Here is a 20,850-nt window from a genome sequence, read left to right as displayed (position 1 = left end):
TGATGTCATTTTCTTGCTGGAGAATGATGGTGAACTTTTAAACATTGTAGGAAACGGAAAACAAATGCTCATTCAAAGGTTAAAAGTTAACTTTTTCTCACTCTTTTTGAAAAAAATGTGTGGCAACGTTACATTACTATGCAAATAAAACATTTACACGATTTATCACTTTAATTTAGATTAAATGATACAGTTTCTTTTTTCCTCTAATAACACGTTCCACCCAAAACAATTTGTCGAAACACCGAAAAAAGAAGAAAATTAAACAGGCATAAACTTAAATTACACAAGTACCACCTTTGCAGAAAGGAATACACAATGGATTAAAAACCAGTTCGTGTTAACCCACTTATGTTCAAACTTGCCTCGAAAGAACTGATGATCACAGAATCTTGTGATGTATAGTATGTCTTAAATAAGGGAGAGGTTTTTGCAATCTTTTAAGAATTTAAACGTTAAAGAATTCTCTTGTTCCATTTCCAAAACGAGTTTTCTGGAATTTTTAATGTTGTCTCCTATAAGCAATTCCATGAAATTTTCCTTCGAATGTGGACCTCTGAACATTTGAACTCGGATGAAACCTGTCTGGCATGTTTTTACAAAATCATCAAAAAGACCTACATGCCATCCACGCACGCGCCGAAGTGAGATTCATAATGTCCTTTTGTAATCTTCTAAAATTCTCTTCGGACGTTCTTTTTTGTGTCTACTAATCAAAATATATTTATCCTGAAAGATGATTGGTTCGATTTTCGGTTTAGTTTTCACCGCTCTCCTCTGGCAAAAAGGTAAAAACAAATTAAATATATATATTTGTTCATTGCTAATAATGTCTTTTACCTATAATGTGAAATTTAGCAGGCATTACCTTGAAATGAGGTCAGGATTAATACAAAGAGATGTAATGAATAGGCGCTTGCGAACTAGCTTCGTGATTAAATGACGTCATTAAGTTACGCCTATTCCTTTCAGACGATCGGAAAAAAAAAACTATTCTGAAGAATGCTTTTACTTTTCAATGATGAGTTCTTAAAGTAATTACTAAGCGTAAATATAATTGGAAAATATTATAATAATGAATATAATAACTCTAAAATAAAATCGATTATTAAAATTAGATATCTTTCATATATTCTATTTAATTTTCATGGAGATGTTTTCTTTTTAAGTTTTTAAAAAATAATAAATTTGGCCATACGAATTACGGTGCATGATATAATATAAAAACTTTTGAACAGCAATTACTAATTGTTATAAACTTGTTTAAAACTTAAAAGAATATTTTAATAAATTAAATTTCTTAAAAATTATTATCATCCCTGTTTTAAATTTTTCAGTTGTAAAATCATTCGAATTTTATATTTACAGCTATATATATATTTTATATATCGAATTTATATATAATTTTATATTTTTATATTAGGCCTTTGCCTAATTTTTAAATGAAAATAAAGGCAAGTTTCAAGACTTCCATTTTTATTATAAATTTAAAAATTGGAATATGTTGAGTTTTACAATGAGAGTTTCGTCAGTGTGACTATAATTTTACAGTATGTTCATAAGATTCTCTTTAATATGATAAATTAATTTTTGTCGTAATTTATTGTTCAAGAATTTGCTGAAAATTTGGCATCTCTGTGTAAGTGATCTTAATCATTTAAGTTATTTAATACACTGACATTATAATCCAAAATTAAATTACTTTGGAAACTTGCAAGGTAACAAACTGATTTGTTGCAGCTTAGAATAACACTTATTCCATTACTTTGGAGGGAGATAAAAAATAATAATTTGGATTAAACATTAGGTTACAATTTGTTGAATTATAAAATTCTGCAGATTATTACTGTTTCCTATTTAGCATTCAAATATCACAAATGAACGGTGAATTAATTACATTACGAGATTTAGTACTTTTCCAAAGTATTTTTAGTCACATTTAGACGAGTTCAAGCATAAAACTTTTGCAAAATGAAACGAAATAGTTGTTAAATTATAAAATTTTGCTTTGGAACTAAAAATGTATTGAACCCCTTGAACAGTTTAATGTTTTTATCACCTGATGTAGGTCTAAATATGTGAAAATATTTCGTTTGCTTTAATACAAACCTAGTTTTCCAGAAATAAAAATTGCAGCATTTTTCAGTAGAATAAAACAACTACAACTGGGACAAATCTAACCAAAGGGAAACATAAGAAAACTAAAGGGACCGGTTTACTATTACGTTCAGGGTTTTTTTTTTTTTTTTTCCCACTTTAAATATTGTTATAGGCTTACCAGCCTGTTTATCAGGAAGTAATTCTGGATGACGAGGCTGGCTGTATGGGCGTTTAGGTTTTCTGTCTTGGGTAAGTTTACCATAATTTAAGAAAACTAATCTAGGACAAGATGCATTAGAAATATGTATCTATACAATAACAAGCAAATTTGTAATTTATCTTTTATGGCTGGCAAGCCTAGAAAGGAAAGGGCAAAAATAAAAGCACAAACTAATTAATTAATCGAAGATGCAAAAAAACAGAAGAATCATGCAAAACTCAATTCTTCGTCAAGAGGCAGATCAACAATTCCTCCTGATAAACCACTTTTCTGAATTCACTTCTGGATGATTTTTTTTTTTTTAATTGAATGATTTAAAAAAGTTTTAAGGCCAAAATTTAAAAACTTAAATTAATTCCAAAAATAAATCTGCTCTAAAGTAGATAGAACAAACACTGCCAACATTTAATTCCACAATTTAGAGTAGTGGTAAATCTGAAGCAGAAGTAGAGCAGTGTTCCGCGGAAAAAATCAAAATTCGGGAAGAAAATTATAAAGTACTCAGTCTAGTTGACGAGTGTTAGTCAAATAAAATACATGAAGATATATTTATTTAGAGGTTAAGTTTTAAAACTTAACCTGTGGTCATCCTATGTCAAAGGGAATGATGTGCAAAGCTTTGCTAAAATAAACAGTTTTGTAACGGAAAATGAATTAAATTCAGACAACAGTGTTAAAACTTACACAACAGAGCACCTTTTCTAATCGAAGAAAACTATAAAAGTATATTTCCCAGAAAGAAAAACTAGCATCTGGATACAAAATCATCAGACGGTTTTCTTGCGAAGGAAAGGGAACAAGTTACCGACAAACCAACAGATTCGACGTTAAAAATCTAAATTTAAGCAACAGCAGTTCTTAAATTTGGGATGTAGTTTTATGCAGAATGCCTTGAAATTCTTCCGACAGTTATAAACATTTTAATGTCATTCGATACGACTTATTTAATTGTAAAATCTGTCTCAAATTATGTGGCAGTAAAAATAAAATGTAGAAACAAATAAATGCAGAATATGAAATGCGACTACAGATGACATCAAAGGAGCTAGACTTCGACAGTATGTGTAAAAAAAATGGAAGCATTCCATTGTTATTAAATATTAAGGCAAAGGCAGACACTTGGAACACGAGTTAATACCATTAATTAATTTTATATTAAAATGTTTTAAGAAAAATACAGTGTATTTCTGAAGTCTATACATAATGTGCAAATAACACATTGATTTACTTTAACACATTGATTTACTTTTAATTTCCGCGATATATTTTTCTAAGGTTGGAAGGGATTCACCCAAAAAACATTATAAGTTCGAAAAGTTTCGTGAATCGACAAAGCGTGAAGATCACTGATCTAAAGTAAAAAAGCACAATCGGCTTAGTAAAGCATGAAAAATACCAGCAATAGCCAAATATTGGCAAAAACCTTTTGTCTGTATCAAACGCACACATACAATATATATATGTGTATATTGTTGCGAAATGCCAAACTACGGTGAGATAGCTTCCTCGCAAAGCGGTGTTAGAGTTGCCAGAAAGTAGCAGAGAAAAACATGGTTGCCAGATTTGGCGCGAAATCGTCCATTTGGCGATATCCCATAGACGAAGCGAGAACATTCTGGAACGCATTCTTAGCGGTTTTCTCGAGAATATTCTGAAAGGTAGGTGAAAGCTATATACTCAGCCTGTGCGCAGAGAGAGTAGCAGTATATTGAGTTCAGAGATTATCTTGAGAGCGATCCACCGAGTCGGGAGGTTTACTTTAGTGCTTTGCCGAGAAACTGTCTTCACCTTTAAACCTGAAGGCTGTGTTACTGATTTTTTTCAGAGTGTTTATCATTGTTTTTCGACGAATGTAAACGTGTCTTTGGAGCTGTCCTGCGTAATACTGGCGAATAAATTGTGCTTGTTGATTCTCCATCAAGTGTTACCATCAATTACTCCAAATCCAGGAACCCGTAGTACTACGGTTGTATAAATATAATTATAATTAAAGGGGAATACTCCTATTAAAATTCTTAGATTTCAAATTAAATTAAGAAAGCTAATAAAGTAAAAGAATTATAACTTGAAGTCTAAATAAATTCCAATTTACAAATTCTCAGTTTTTTAATTAATATTAATTTTTTTTTTAATTTAAAAAAGTTTCAGAAACTTTTTTACAAGTATTAAAACTTAAATCGACATGGAAAAATTGCTATACTAGCAATGACGAATAGTAGTGGAATATAAAATAATCGAAATAAATCAATATAATTATATAATTCAAGTGTACAATTTTTAACATTACTTAAAAAAATTAGTAAATTGGAATTACAAATTAGTAAATTGGAATTTATTTACCTTTCAAGTTATAATTCTTTTACTATATTAGATTTCTTAATTTAATTTGAAATATAATAATTTTAATAGGAGTATTTCCCTTTAATTATAATTATGTTTAATTAAATTATTGTAGCCTAGGAGCAGGATTCTTAATAATCCTTCCTTATATTTGATTTATTAATATATATATAAAGAAATTTAGAACCAGTTTTTCTCAAAGCCCAAAAACTGAAATTCATAAGCAATAAATTTCGAAAAATCCTATAAACGTGCAAAAGAATTTAACCATTGTTAAAACTAAAATTCTTCAAACAAGTAAAACAAAATTAAAAAAATTAATGAAAAAAAAAATGAAAGGAGAGGAATTCAATCAATTTCAATGCCAAGTCATCAGGAGCAGGAAACAATGAAACCAATTAAAATCTCTCTTCCTTAAAAAAATCTTTGCTTTTCTGTATCCAGAATTAGCTGATGAACCATTACAATTTTAATTATAATAGTTCTCCCGAAAATTCTGGCCCCTCTCAAAAGCGATGGAAAATGGCAAAAATAAAAATTATTATTTCTCTATATATACAAAGGAAAGAAACTTTAAGTTCAGTCTTTCTTAATTGTTCGAATTTTAATGTTTTTAATTACCATCCCTTGACGAGTCGATTTGAAACATTAAAATATGAAAAATTCTAAACAATTTCATTAATTTTTAACATTTCAATTTGCATTTAACTTCGTTCTAAAATGCTATGTTTTCTTTTTAATTTCTTTAAAAGAATTTTCCAAGGTAGTATAATCCTTTTCTTCTAATTTAAAATTTAAAATTTTGTTTAATTAAATCCTGAGTAACTTTATCTCCTGATATTAAACTTGTTTTTGGTCTCTTTTAGAACTTTTTCCTTTTTTCTTTACGGTTAAATTATGTGTATATGTGCATGTGTGTATTAAATAATAATAATAATAATAATAATAAAATAATAATAATAAAAAAACATGTGCATATATGCATGCATAGAGTTCTACCATATTTTGAGAAATTAACTCAGAAATAACTACCTTCACAGTTATGAAAGGTGTTACAATTTTCAATTAATTCAAGAAATGAAAGGTTGATAAAATAAAATAAAAGCAAATGTAAAAGTAAATAACTCGATCAACAAAAGCTCTCAGAATAATGACATAATCAGTAAAATGGCTCTCTTCAATAGGTCTCCTGCGATCATGCAAAAGAATAAACTTTTATAAGCATTTATTAGAAAGGTACAAGGAATAAACTTATTACACATCATTCTATTAAATAAAAAAAGGCAAGGCATTTGTTAAAAATAGTATTCAGATCAGTAATGTTTGAAAACAGTAAAAAAAAAAAAAAAAAAAATTTGCGTAAGAATTCAGAAATTGATTTAAAAAGTCACAAACTATCTGAACGTGAGCAAAACCTGTAAAAATATAGGTTTATTCGATAACTTCGTGAAAGACTTTAAAAACCCATAACAAATCAGTTACATAGCCGATACCATATCATTTTGAAATTCAGGCAAATCCATCAGATTTTTCTTATATATTTCATAAACTTCAGTACACCAAAATTTTCTGGTACCACACACATCTATGAGATAATCTGTTCCGTTACACATGAGTGAAATTATACTACGATCACCACAGCATCGGATTACAATCACGACATCGGTGATAAGGTTGAGGATACTATGGACGCTAGTGGGCAGTGGAGGTAGAAAGACAGCAACTTTTAAAATTTCCATAAGAAAAACTGGTATGGTATTAAATCCGAAGACCTGGATGGCCACCGCAAATAACGCCATCTCCTCAACTTTTACCTCCTATCTACCATTGTGGCAAATTTATATTGAAACATTCTCGCAAATGGTCTCCGCCTTTGTGGTAAATTTTGATTGAGATACTTTTATAAATGATATTGATATTGATCTTAGTGGTCAATGAGGCGGACAACTGTTCTATTAAAATTAATCATCACTGTTTGCATTCGATAAATTCATCAGCCAGCTTTTCGCTATGCCCCAGGTAAATCTTTCCACGCAGACAACTACAGATATCTACAGCATAAACAAAAGTGAGCATATTCAGCGTTTGTGAAATTATATAAACAAATTTTAATAAGTTTATTTCTGAGTAACAAAACTGATATTGATTACGCAGCTTCAAGCAATTACGAATAACTGATATTATAAAAAATTCTGTATAAACAGATTCCTTATTTTTTACAGATTCCTTATTCTTATCTGTATATACAGAACATATGTTTGTTCCTTCTACTGTGGAAAAACGGCGGCACTTACAGCCACCAAATTTTGAATACACATAATCCTCCACCCAAATATGTGAATCTCAAAGTCGGAATTTTAAATTTGTTTCTTATTTATTCCGTATTTTGTGCGAATTTAAGGAGCTCTTGATTAAAATTTCAGCGTATAAAGCTGTATAATTATGGAATGGTATCTATAATGATATGTGAACTTGTTTTAATTTCGAAATAAAACTGTGTGTAAATCAAAGCCATCTCCGCTAAAATTTTTCTTCTCCATTATTATGTCACCCTCACTGCAGAATAATTGGCGTCTTCCCTAGTCAAGCGTTCATCTAATATCAAATTATCTGCAACGAACTAAATTATCATCATATATATATTATTATTTTAGACAAATGGCCGCGCAAGCGGTTAATACAATGTATAATTGAAAGCAAAAAGAATGGGTATTACATTTATCTTTGTTCGTTAAACTGAGTATAATATACTCATTTTAAATGAATTACTATTTTTGTTCACCAGAACGTGGTAAAAATGCGTCCGGTATTCCTATTCAAATTTTGAATGAACTCATGGTTGATTATGTTCTTTCAAAGTTATCAGGATTAAAGAAAGAAAGAAGAAGAAAAAAGATACATACCACGTAAACAACACTTTGACTACGGCACTGTGCTTATGTAATCAGGTGTTACTCACTCGTTCGTCCCGTGATACAAACGGTTGAAAGGGCTAAAAGTGTCACTTTATTAGAAGAGAGCCTTTGAAATGTTTCCAAACGGAAGTCTCGAGATCAGAGCCCCCAGAATGTTTCAGTGTGTAAGTTTTGGGAGAGTAAAGACTATATATATGTAGACGAATAATTATATTAATAAGTTTTTATTTAATTTGAGGAGGATTTACAGGTAGATTACAGAATACAGTATTATATCAATACAAAAGTACAACATACTGTTACGAATTTGGTATTTAAAAAGCTAATGTTAGTTCAATTACAAATTAAATGATTTTATTTCTCGCGCAGTGCAGCGCGTGACGAATATTAAAAGAAAGCTAAGCCGTAAAATTGAAATTACAAGAGCGCGTGCATTAAATAAATAAATATCTCTTTTTGATTTCGAGAAAGTACTGGAAAATTCTAGCGCGTGATTTTAAAATCTTATAAAAGGAGGAAAACATCTCAGTTTGTAGTAGTTGCTTAGTTTGTTGTTGTTTAGAAAACTGCTCTTGTTGATTGTAGCGAATTCGCGGATTAGCGTTCTTTAGCTGTTTTTAATTGCGTTCTATTGGACATTTGAGTAGTTAAAAGATAACTACTGTGAGATATTGTAATACTGCATGATAATTTGAGAAAATTTAAGCATTTTTGTTGTGATAATAATAAATTTTTTTTGTTCATTTTTCATCGGACTTGTGCATTCATTTCATAACGAACCCGTACGCACGCAACAATTTTTGGTGTCAGAAGTGGGGTTTGAATGCCAATAACAAGAGCGATGGAAGAGCAATTAAGGCAGTTAATATCAGCCTTTGCCTCATTTAAAGAAGAAATTAATGAGGAAATGAAATTGGGCCAGGAATCCGTTAAGGAAGAAATGAAATTGGGCCAGGAATCCGTTAAGGAAGAAATGAAATTGGGCCAGGAATCCGTTAAGGACGAAATGAAAGCCGTTCAAGCTGGTCAAGAAGAAATGAAAAGAGAAATTACTTGCATAATAGAAAATAAATTTGAAGCTATGGAAGGCAGAATTGACGCAGTTGAAAATAAAGTTGGACATATTGAAGAAAAAGTTTCTTCCGTAAAAGATCATATTGAAGAAAGAGTTTCTTCGGTGAAAGAAGAAATAGAAGAAAGAGTTTCTTCTGTAAAAGAACATATAGAAGGGATAGTTTCTGCTGTGGAGGAACGAATTGAAGGAAGAGTTTGTGCCGTCCAACACCAAATCGAACAACAAATTGATGAGAGAGTTTCTGCAGTTGCCAAAGAAATGGATACTTTAAAGAAATTCGTAACGTCGGCAGGGAGCAGGAGTGATGATTTTAAATTCTTACCAATGCCTGCTCGTCCACCTCTGAAGCTATCCACGTATGATGGGAAGACCTCCTGGCAGGTGTATAAGACACAATTTCCTATCGTGGCGGATGCGAATGGATGGGATTCCCAAGCTAAGGCCTGTCATCTCGCCGCTTCTCTAAGAGCCGACGCAGCGGATATCCTTCAGACTCTTCCCGAAAACAAAAGGTTAGATTTCGAAGCTCTGTCCGGCGCCTTGGAGTTGCGCTTTGGGGAGAAGTGTTTAAAAGACTACAGCAGGCTCCAATTAAAATCTCGTCAACAGAAGCCTACCGAAACACTTCAGGAGCTCGCCGCGGATGTTGAAAGGCTGCCCCATCTCGCCTTTTCGGAATGCCCGACAGAAACAAGGGAAATCCTGTCCTTGCAATACTTTATCGACGGCATCCGAGATACTGAAATACAGAAAGCTCTACGAATGGCGGATGTAAAAGATTTAAAAAGTGCTCTAGTGTACGCCATGAAATTTGAGGCAGCCCAGCAAGCAACTAGTAGAGATCGCTACCCAGTTAGAGCTGTGCGAGTCCATGAGCCAGTGGATCAACTGATGGCTCGTTTAGATGATTTAGCCAGACAAGTCGAAGATTTGATACGGAGTAGGAGCGAGAAGAAAGTGGCTCTAAGGTGTTGGAGATGTGGTAGTGAAGGTCACCTAAGACGGAATTGCAGAACGCCCCAGGGTACGGAATATAAAGCAGATGATTTTACCAGACAAGTCAGTGGCTTGAGACGGAACAGAAGTGAAAAGAAACTAGTTCTAAAGTGCTGGAACTGCGGAGTTGAAGGCCACATACGAAGAAACTGCAAAACACCCCGAAGTACGGAAAATAAGACCATTTCCCAGCAACGACGCAGTAAACAAATTAGTGACCATATCGAGGAACGGAGGTTGCCAGATAATGAAAAACCTTGTTTTAAAGCGCTTAAAATTTATACAGTGAGTGGCAACAGTAACGGACTGTCCATTAATGGGAATATCGATGGAGTTCATTGCAATATGATCATTGACACAGGAGCTAATGTTACCATCATTAGGAAAGATTTAGCTGAACAGTTTAAAGATAAACTTATTTGGACGCCATCCTGTGTTACCCTTCAGACTGCGTCTGGTGATAAGATCGATATAACTGGGAAGTTAAACGTAAGCATCACGTTTGGAAGTGCCGCCTACCATCACACGGCCTATGTGGCGGATATCACAGATCCATGCATACTCGGATTGGACTTTTTAAGGAAATACAATTTTTCCTTAGACTTGAAAAACAACAAACTGCTTTCAGGATCTGAAGACATGACTATCCATCCTAAGAAGGGATCCTCACCTGGAAATGCCGACGCTTTGTCCGAAAGAACCAGCTCGAGAAACAGTCGAAATCATGCTAGGGTCGAAAAGAAACACCAGACTACCAGCTATTCTCCATCTCAGATGCTCTTCGGTCGAGACCTTCGTCTGCCTTGTGACCGCCTGTTTCATCGCCGTACGGATGCGCCTTCATCGCCGTACGGATGCGCCTTCATCGCCGTACGGATGCGCCTTCATCGCCTGAGGAACACATCCAAGATGTCAAGGCCCGTTTTGAAGTGATGCACCGTTCTGCACGAAAGCGAGTCAACTTGGCGACGGAGAAAATGAAGACCAGATGTGACACAAGAGCTACTAGACAGAGATCCAACAAAGGAGACAAGGTGTGGTTGTGGAACCCAATTCAACGAAAAGGACGGAGTCCTAAATTACAGTCACCTTCGGATGGTCCATATACAGTGCTGAACACGAATGACGTCGTGGTTCGGATCCGTGAGTCTTCGAACCCTTACGACAGGTTAGCTTATTACTATGGCCATAGTACATAATGTAAATAATTGTAAATAGTATAAGACCATGGTCCATTTTGTTTTTAAATGTGTATTTGATTTGTTTTATGTATTGCATTTATTGTTCATGTTGTTTATTATTGTAATGTAATGCTTATTAGTGCATTTATGCCACAGTTGTAAGTTTAGCTTCCTGTCCAGGGATTGTACTGCCCGGGACGTGCAGTCCTTGGGAAGGGGGCAGTGTTACGAATTTGGTATTTAAAAAGCTAATGTTAGTTCAATTACAAATTAAATGATTTTATTTCTCGCGCAGTGCAGCGCGTGACGAATATTAAAAGAAAGCTAAGCCGTAAAATTGAAATTACAAGAGCGCGTGCATTAAATAAATAAATATCTCTTTTTGATTTCGAGAAAGTACTGGAAAATTCTAGCGCGTGATTTTAAAATCTTATAAAAGGAGGAAAACATCTCAGTTTGTAGTAGTTGCTTAGTTTGTTGTTGTTTAGAAAACTGCTCTTGTTGATTGTAGCGAATTCGCGGATTAGCGTTCTTTAGCTGTTTTTAATTGCGTTCTATTGGACATTTGAGTAGTTAAAAGATAACTACTGTGAGATATTGTAATACTGCATGATAATTTGAGAAAATTTAAGCATTTTTGTTGTGATAATAATAAATTTTTTTTGTTCATTTTTCATCGGACTTGTGCATTCATTTCATAACGAACCCGTACGCACGCAACAATACTATCGGAGCACCAATATAAAACCATATTTTTAACTTGGTTTCGCGAGGGGGGGGGAGGAGGAGAGCAGCACTTGCGGACGCCCAAGAATTTGAGGTTTAATGTTGCTTTGTTGAAAGCGAATGAACTAATTGCACTCTCGCTTGGTGACCAGGCATTTGTTAAAATATCAGGAATAACTTAAATCAGAAGTATCCAATCGGTTTTGCTTAAAAATTTTTGCTGTGCCTCTCGGGCACCCGTTGTTTTATGTTTGGAAAATAACAATTTCATGAAAATATGTGATTTTATTGGATGATTTTGTGTTTTCAAATAATAAGGAAAATTAATACAAATCTACAAAAATGATGAAAATACACAAATAAAAAGCATACGTAGTGTGATTCAAATTAATTTTATTTCAAATTAGAAAATAAAGAATAGCACATATTAATAAACTAATGTAAGAAAATGTAATTGCTAAATTGTTAAATAGCCTTTTAAGTCGTTAGCTTGCTATTAACAATTATTATTAATATTCTATTATATTAACTATTATTAATATTCTCTGGCAATTTATTAAAATTTGGCGTATATTCTGATACACAGTATGCCAGCACCATGTTGTTTATCACATGATTTGGAGTCAATATATTTCTGTGTTTGCTCTTTATTATTTTAACTTATTAAGAAGCCTGCTCACAGAGGTATGTTGACTCAAAAAATGCTTTTATGGTTAGTGCATACCTATGTATGTATTAGTATTTAGTAGGGCCCATTAATTTAAAAACTCAGTCGGTTTTATTTTCTGTGCTTTTGAGTGTTATATCAATATGAAGAGTAACAATTTCTGCTTAAGCCTCCGATTTGTTAACGAAATAAAAAATGTTCCATTAACGAAGTCACATCTGTTATGTCTAATTCCAAGAAAGATTTTTTGGGGAATAATAAAATGTGAAGATCTGTACTTTGATTGTGTGATATTCGTAGTTGAAAGTAATGATATTTAATATTTTTTAATTTTTAACCAATAATCGGATCAAAACAACTGATTAGTCTGACGCCGAAACCACACCTTCAGACAATCTCGATCAAACTGGGACGTCTGGTAAGCCCATTTAACATCATAAAAATCTAATTATTAATTAAAAAAAAATGTGAAAGCTTTCAGATTTATATTACGCCCAAAGGTGCGTTTCTTTTACATTTACACCTACATACACGTTTCGAGAGCATTTGGGCTAAGAATATTTAAAGACAGTTTATCTTTAGAATTTCCGCTAGACAGTCTCGCTCGCTGAAGATGAAAATATTTTATTACATAAAGTGTGTTGCCACTACTCGCTTTGATATCGTTGAGGTTTTAATCAAAAGTTCATTAAAGTTGTTAGAAATATGAAATAGAATGAAAGAATATGAAATAGATGATAAAAACAAATTCAAAATTCAAGATTCGGGCTTCAATATTTGCCCATATTAGGGTGGAAGACTACATTATTAAAAATTTGATGTCTCAGGTACCCTTGTTTTTTCACAGTGAGAGAAACATACATACATTCATGCAAATTCTTCATTATTTAATTTCTTTAAATATAATACAGGGCTGTAATATTTGGTGGCAACAATTTGAAAAGTGATACATCCGTTTAAAGCGATTCGACGCAAAATGCCGTTTCGAGACTAATCGGCCTTCTGGGCTGACGCCACTTTGGGCTAATCATTTTTTAAACAGATATGCTTATTAAATCCCTCTAAGTAATTAAAAACTATAGAATAGTGTTTCATAACGCTTTACTGAAACCATAAATAATTTTTTACAGTGGTTGCCCAGCAGCGGGCACATATAAAACCGTTGGTGGGAGCAACGGTGCCTGTGGGCATAGGGTTTGGGGCTCCTTCTCTACCAAATCAGATTTTCGGTTTTAATCACTGAATTTTCATTGCTTTTTTTTATGCAGAGCAGACATTCTTTATGTAAATATTTTTAATCTTTTCCCTTCAAAAATAATAAAAGCTGAATTAACGTATTTTTCTTCTAATAAAATTTTATTTAAATGTATGTAAGAAAATACCCTATTTTTCCATAAAATGATTTCATTACGCGTGACCTATGACATCAAGAACTGCAATTGTATCATCTTTCGCATTAATAATCTGATGACAAGTTGCTCAAGTTTTTATCTGCTGCTGTTATCAGTGTTGATAATTGCGTTGTTACTTTGTTGTGTACATTATCCCTACGGTTTCTTGCTTCATGGTTTTCATGTTTCACATCTATTTATTTATGTGTGTGAGTGTCAATGGCCTTTTATATGCTTCTGTGTCATGGCAAAAATTCTTTTTTAAATCAGGTTTTATAATATCACTCATCTTACCAAATTAAAAAGACATCTGTTGGTTTGAAAACAAAATTGCTGCTGGGCTTCCTTTAATCTGATACATGTAACAAGAGATATTTTACAAGTAGCAAAGATTATTATTACATTTAAAACATAAGAACGAAGATTTGGTAATAAAAACAGTGAGCCTTTCTAAGATGACCACCTACAGTTCCATATGATTTGGGTCTTTTGAAAGACGGTTTTCTTACAGAGTTACAGCTCAGAACTGATTTTCTGAGAAAATGTTTTGAGAAATATTGACCAGGTTCAGAGACGGTTGTCCTATGGAATTTGTTGCCAGATGATTCATTGTATATATAAATTTTGCCTCAAGGTTGTAAAACATAGAATAGGGCTTTGTAGCACAGAATTATATAATGAAGACAAAAACTGATAAAAAGAATAATCGTAGGAAAAGTTAAAAAGAAAGAAAAAGAAGAATCTTGGGGGGGGGAAATAAATTATCTGGATCCTTTATGTTGGTTGTTCAATATACAGACGAGCGTGTGTCATTCGTCATACAAAGAGAATTCACACTTTGACATCACCCCTTCTATTTGCTTTTTTTTCCTACTACTATGTACTACTATATGAATTTACAAACAGTGAATTTATTGCAATGAACACTCTCTAGTCCTATACCCCATAGTTCAACATGATTTTGGCTTTCAGTAGTCTTATCAGAAATATCGAAGCGAAATGCAACAAGAAAGTTTTCCGAGAAACGCGTTTCTCCCAGTACCAGTCTAAGCGAGAGTTTTCTAACCGCATCTTTTGGGAAACGATTGCGTTTAGCGATGTGTTTCGTTTATGTAGACGCAATATTTTACGACGATAAGGGACGAATTGCTTAGGAGAGGAACTATTCAGAGAAAGTACCTGCATTTGCATTGTATACTTCTAGGGCATCTACATTTATACTTCTGGAAGCAACAAGTTTCTCGAGTTTCCCGAGGGTAAGTTTAAGAGGCAGTACGCTTTGTGTTCATCAGTAAATGCCATGCTTATATTATACCGCCAATTAGCTTATTGATACCCACTTGCAAGCTGAATCGACAATTACGTGATAAGGTCTATTACGAAGGCAAACTTGGATAGATTCCTTATGTACTGTTATGTCACTGCTGACAACGTCATATCACTGAGGAATTACAAATGTAACGTCAAATAATGTTAAGTGTGATACCATTCTTTGCCCATTAACTGATAGATGATATGCCCATGTCGTATCGCATAATGTATATTACCGAATTATAGATCGTACCAAATAATAATTTACAATGTCATAAATAAGTAAAATGTAATGTATAGCATAAATCATATGTGTACTGCAGAAATTTAGTTATAGCTGCCTTCTGAACACTTGTAGTGTATAAATGTTTACGCCCCAGCAGGTTAACCCTCACAAGCACATTCGCATAATTTCCGGAGCAATTATAATGTTCCAATACGCAGCTTTATGTAAAGTCACTCCCAACAATGTAAACATAGATAGAATTTATGTACAGATTTATTTGTTAATGTATTAACCAGTAACTTCAAGTACAAAGTATAGTATACATGTAAATGTATAGCTCTCGTAAGGCTCCTCTCTAGCCAACTTTTTTTAGATAAGGGTAGACGTGGTGCTGTAGTGATTAATCTTTACGGCAAAGGGACAGTGCCCACGTCCACCGTCACTTATCACTTATCACTTATGTACTGTTATGTAAATTTGTTTCCTCCATTTTTTATAGTTATTGCGATATGAACTTTCAAAAACCGCGAGGAGGATGGTAATTTTGAATCACTCGGAATAAAAACTAAAATTGCTTGAACAGTTGTTATCAGAAGTAGCAAGGTGTAGAGTCATTCGGTTACTTTGAAGCAGGAGATATGAAAAATGTGCAAGGCCGTCACTGGGACTCGAACCTGGATCTCCCGAATACGCGCCGAATATGCTACTGTTACACCATGAAGGAATGCTGGAAGGAGGGAGAAAATACCTCATAAATTTAACGCAATAAAGTTGTATATAACAAAGCAAAACATATATAGTTGTATATAACAAAGCCATGAAAAAGAAGAAAAAAAAAATTTGAAATGATCCAGATTTTGGTGTAGCACCAGAGGAAACATCTGTTTCTATCTCGCTGAGGTCGCAGTTTCTCAGTCTGCTTTTGGACTCACTCCTGATGTCAACAGAACTGTATCACTTTTCAAATTGTTGCCACCAAATATTATCGCCTTGTATTATATTTAAAGAAATTAAATAATGAACAGTCTGTATAAATGTATGTATGTTTCTCGCACTGTGAAAAAACAGTGGTAACTACAGCCATCAAATTTTGAATAACGTAATCCTCCACCCAAATATGAGCACCTGGAAGCCTATTTTATTGTGTATTTCATATTTTGTAAAACTTTAAGGAATTTTTTTAATTAACAAACTCAACGATTTCAGAGTGAGCAACCGAAACAGTGCACAGAAAAAAAAAAAAAAAAAAGAGAGAAACATTCTTATCTCCACCGCGCGAGACTGTCTATTTTAAATTCTAAAGATATGCTGTTTTTAAAATGAATGCATATGTTTAATTTTAATATTTGTAGCCCAAATTGCTCTCGATACGTGTATGTGTGTGTAAATAAAAAAAAATTTAAAAACACCCGTTTGGGTGCAGTATCAAATCTGACAGCTTTCAGATTTTTTTTTAAATATTTTTTATCTATTTAACTTAGATGTTATTTATTAAAAATCACTTTCTTCGTACTTAACGACACATAACATTCAACTGCAAAAAACACAAAACATTTAAAAACAGCCTATCTTAAGAATTCCTGCGATTATCTATCGCCTATCTTAAGACATTGCCGTTTGCCCCTAATTAGAGTGTCAAGTGTTGCCATACTTTTTCCCCCATTCGCTATATTATTTTTTTAAATAATACATAGCGATAACATTTGATGGCAACATCTTTTTATTTGTGTTGTCGTGCATTATTTCTTTACAAATAATATGTAGGACAATAACTTTTGGCGGCTTTATGACTATTATTTGAATTTTTTTGTATTTGAATGACTATTACCATATTATTGTTCGAAAAATGATACGGAAAAAAATTGAGAATCATGATTAATAGCACCTCTCATGCTTTAAAAATAAATAAATAAATCAGGATTTGCTTCTTATTTATTTAATATACTGTCCGCTTGCGCAGCCAGTCGCCTAAAGAAGTTATTATTAAAAAAGAATATATATAATGATTTTAGTGAATGTAGCTAATTTCACGAGTCCAGCTAGTAATTAATAATACTTGAAATGAATTTGCGTTAATTGCTTTAAAGCACTTAATTTCACTAACAATTCACTAATTTTAATAATTTAAAGCACTTAGGAGAAAAAATAAATTTTAAAAAGAAATTAAATATCTTACGCATTGCTGAATGGCAACACATTGCCACGTGGAACGAAAAAATATTTTAATTCGAACAGTAGCTACACATTTCTTTTGAATTGTGAAATTGGGTGATTAAATTTAGAAGACAAATATGTTTCGTTTTGCCGAATAACAGGACACTTTCTTTATTATACTGAGTTTCAGAATAAATATCTTACTCTTTGCAGAATGGCAAAGCAGAGCTTTCACGTTGCAGAGTTTTTAACGAAACGTTCCTTAAATTCGCACAAAATATGAAATGAATAAAAAAACAAATTCGAATAAAAAAACTTTCGAAATTCAAAATTTGGTCCATGAGGTGCACATATTCGGGAAGAGGAATAGCTGCGTTTAAAATTTGGTGGCTCTAGGTGCCACCGTTTTTTCATAACGCGATCTAATTCGAAAAGCAAATATATTGCATTTTGCAGAATGGCAATATATCTGTCTTCAAAATTTGGTGTATCTTGGTGCAACCATTTTTTCACAATGCGACGAACATACATACATATACACAGATTCTACATTATTTAATGAGAGAGATATGAGATTATCCACTTACAATTAATTGAATAAGACTTGCTTTTTTGAAGCATATTATCAGATAAAGATAACAACATCTGCTTTTTTTCTCACGATAGTGGTGAAGACGAACATAAGCACCCATAAACGATCTGACGGTTGTATGCATAATCATATTGGATAGCAGTGTATGATTGTTATGTTTTGAAGTTCATTTATTTCCTCATATGTTTCACATAGCTTCCCCTGATGTCAACAGAACTTTTCTTATCTTTTTAACTTAATTACTAAGTATCGCTTTCTTCGCATTTGTGCCACATAAAATTTAACAGCAAAATCATAAAACGTTTTAAAGCAACATATGTTCAGAATTCACGATACAGTGTTAAGCATTACCATTAAGTTATAAGCATTTAAGCAGATAACGAGGAATGAAATGAAATAAAAGGAGTTTTAAAGTATTAGTAAAGTTATAGAACCTTACAATTTTAAGAAATCATCTGGTAAAAGCGCTAAATGTAAAAGAAATACACCAGAGTAAAATTTAAAATTATCCCAAGAAAAGCAGACTGGCGTAAATTATAAATAAACATCTATCGATTTCAAGGGTGATGTTTCATTGATAGATCGAGTTTTATTCAAAATCTTATCCAATCTAAGCGTTTAATCTATTCAAAATCCTAAGTTTTAAACAGTAAAGGAGCATTTTTCTGTCTAACCCTTTCTATTACCAGTATTCAGCCATCTTTATCTATGCAGCCATTTCTTAAGAGAAGAAATATATGATGAATTGACCAAGAAATCATAACGAGATTTCAACAACTTGTCAGCCTTTCTTATTCCATTGAAACTTTTCAATGGGAAATTTGAATATCAATGATAATGAGACAAATACGGAATAATTCTACATTTGCGTCATTGCGAAAGTTTTATTTCAGGACAGACAAACCACAAAGAAGGACGGACAGTCGCTTTTGAACTTTTTACACATACTAAAATACCGTTTCCAGACTTCAGCTCCAAATATTGTAATACTCTTTCAAATTTTCCTCACAACTGCTGGAAGTGTTACTTATTGTGAGAAGACATTTATTAAATACAGATCGATTAAAGGAATACACTGCGTTTAAGAAATCTTAGTGTACTAAACAACTAAAGAAAGAATGCGACCAGGAAAACAAACAAAACAGTACTTTAGAATAATGAAATTAAAATTGTATTTCAAAAATAAACATAAGAGCTCTGCTTTTCTTTCCCTATATGCTATTTTTGGCATTTTATAGATATTTTGGAGTACACTGAGAAAGGTGGTAAAAGCTCTGGCTGTGCCATCGCATTAATATTAATTCCTTTCTTATATTTCAGGCTGTTCTGAGTTCACTTGCCCTAACAGTAACGGTTACTATGCTGATCCTGTCCAATGCGATCTCTACTACGAATGTCGGAATGGCGAACCGAAGGCGAAATTGTGCAAAGATGGTCTCGTCTTTAACGATTTGAATCCACTTTACGAAAGATGCGATTTCCCTTTCGCTGTTGACTGCAAGGATAGAACATACCTACGTGAGTTTGTTATATGCCTCGTATATTTTCTTGTTCCTACCTAAATAGCAATAAAGTCATTTTAAAGGTGGTCTATAATTAACAATGTAAATCCACTTAATTTTTGGATTTGTGCAAAGTCGTCGATGCTTGCAAAGATAGAATTTATCTATGTGCATCAAGTATTTTAACGTCCATTCCTAAATAACATTAAAAATCATAGATTCTTTATTAAAAAGGGAAAATGTTTTCAAATGTTTAAGCCTCAAAGTGTGAATGTTTAAAAGGAAACGCATAAAATTTTCTCGAGCAAATTACTGTTATAGTAGTTCTAAATCTTCCGATACGTGTCAGCGCCGTAAAAACTCCCTGAAAGCTTCTAAATGAGGTATGTCATAAATATATTATCACCTTTTTTCCCCCCATTCTAAAAAGTAATCGATTCTAAAGAGTATCCCTCAGTCACAGTACCACAAAGTAAAAGACTTGGATGCCAGACAAGTAAAATAAATGCGTTGAAAATTCCTTATAATGTATAGCAAATAATATTTAATAACAATCATGGGTGTATTAACAGCAACTGTGTATTTATTTAAATCAATAATTTGCAAAATTTAATTACGTCAAAAATTAGTAATTTGTAAACAACAACAAAAAAAAAAAAAAAAAGATTTGGGAAATTGATTGGAAAAAAAAAATTGCCATCAATTTTAACGAGGTAGAAAAATGAATAGAGTACTTTAATAAGAAAATATAAATGCGCAATAAACAGATCGAAAACTTGCGCAGTCTTAAGAGCGAGATGTCGTTCTGATGACAGCAGCGAAAAAAAGAAATAATGTGCATTTGCTAAAAAAGTTATTTTTGTTTTTAGTTTTGCCTTTGCCAACCTGACGGATAGGTTGTTAGTGATCTTGTCTGTGGTATCAAACAGCCTAGGCTCGAATTCCGGAGAGAGCATCGATGTTTTGTGTAGTGTCTGTGCGGTAAGAAAGCACTCTAAATATATGGCGAGCCGAAAGTCTTCTCGTGTTGTTCGGTGGTAGGGAAGAGAGGTGGGAGACTTTCGGAACCCCCCTGGGCTGCTCCACCTCAAAACTGGGGTGGAAATAGAAGTCCAACCTCTTTAAGGCTCGGTATTGTCGCATGTGCGGTCAAGAAGAGAAGAATGACGTTAATGGCGAAGAGAAAAGTTACCGGGTAAGGACAGAATATGTAAAAGTTGTTTTTAGATATCGTTCAGTATCAATATATCAGAAATAAAAACTAGAATGAAGCTATTGACGGAGGTCTCATCTGTGCTTTACTGTAAGTCAGTAGTTACCAAAATGTGTACATGGATGTACATGGTACCAAAATAAAGACAAATTATATACGGCGCGAAATATTTTGAAATGATGTTTTTCTTTTATGTATTATTAAGCAGTTTTAATAATATTAGTATGCACTTTTTTAGATT

General features: G+C 32.9%; 1 protein-coding gene across 1 annotated transcript in view; it reads left to right on the top strand.

Annotated features, from left to right (window-relative positions):
• The first annotated feature begins 545 nt into the window (after nt 1–545).
• The window catches only part of LOC118183613 (protein obstructor-E-like), a 28,236-nt gene continuing 7,931 nt past the window's right edge, over nt 546–20,850 (top strand). The window contains exons 1-2 of the mRNA XM_035353206.2: nt 546–788; nt 19,215–19,412. Of these exons, the coding sequence (XP_035209097.1) occupies nt 737–788; nt 19,215–19,412 (250 nt within the window). The 5' untranslated portion in view covers nt 546–736. The remainder of the gene's footprint in view (nt 789–19,214; nt 19,413–20,850) is intronic.

The sequence above is a fragment of the Stegodyphus dumicola genome, chromosome 4 (assembly GCF_044657685.1).
Source record: "Stegodyphus dumicola isolate Sdum_Otavi_A_Nest chromosome 4, ASM4465768v1".
NCBI lineage: Eukaryota > Metazoa > Arthropoda > Arachnida > Araneae > Eresidae > Stegodyphus > Stegodyphus dumicola.
The sequence above is the reverse complement of the archived record's forward strand: the minus strand, read 5'-3'. Positions and strand labels throughout refer to the sequence as shown.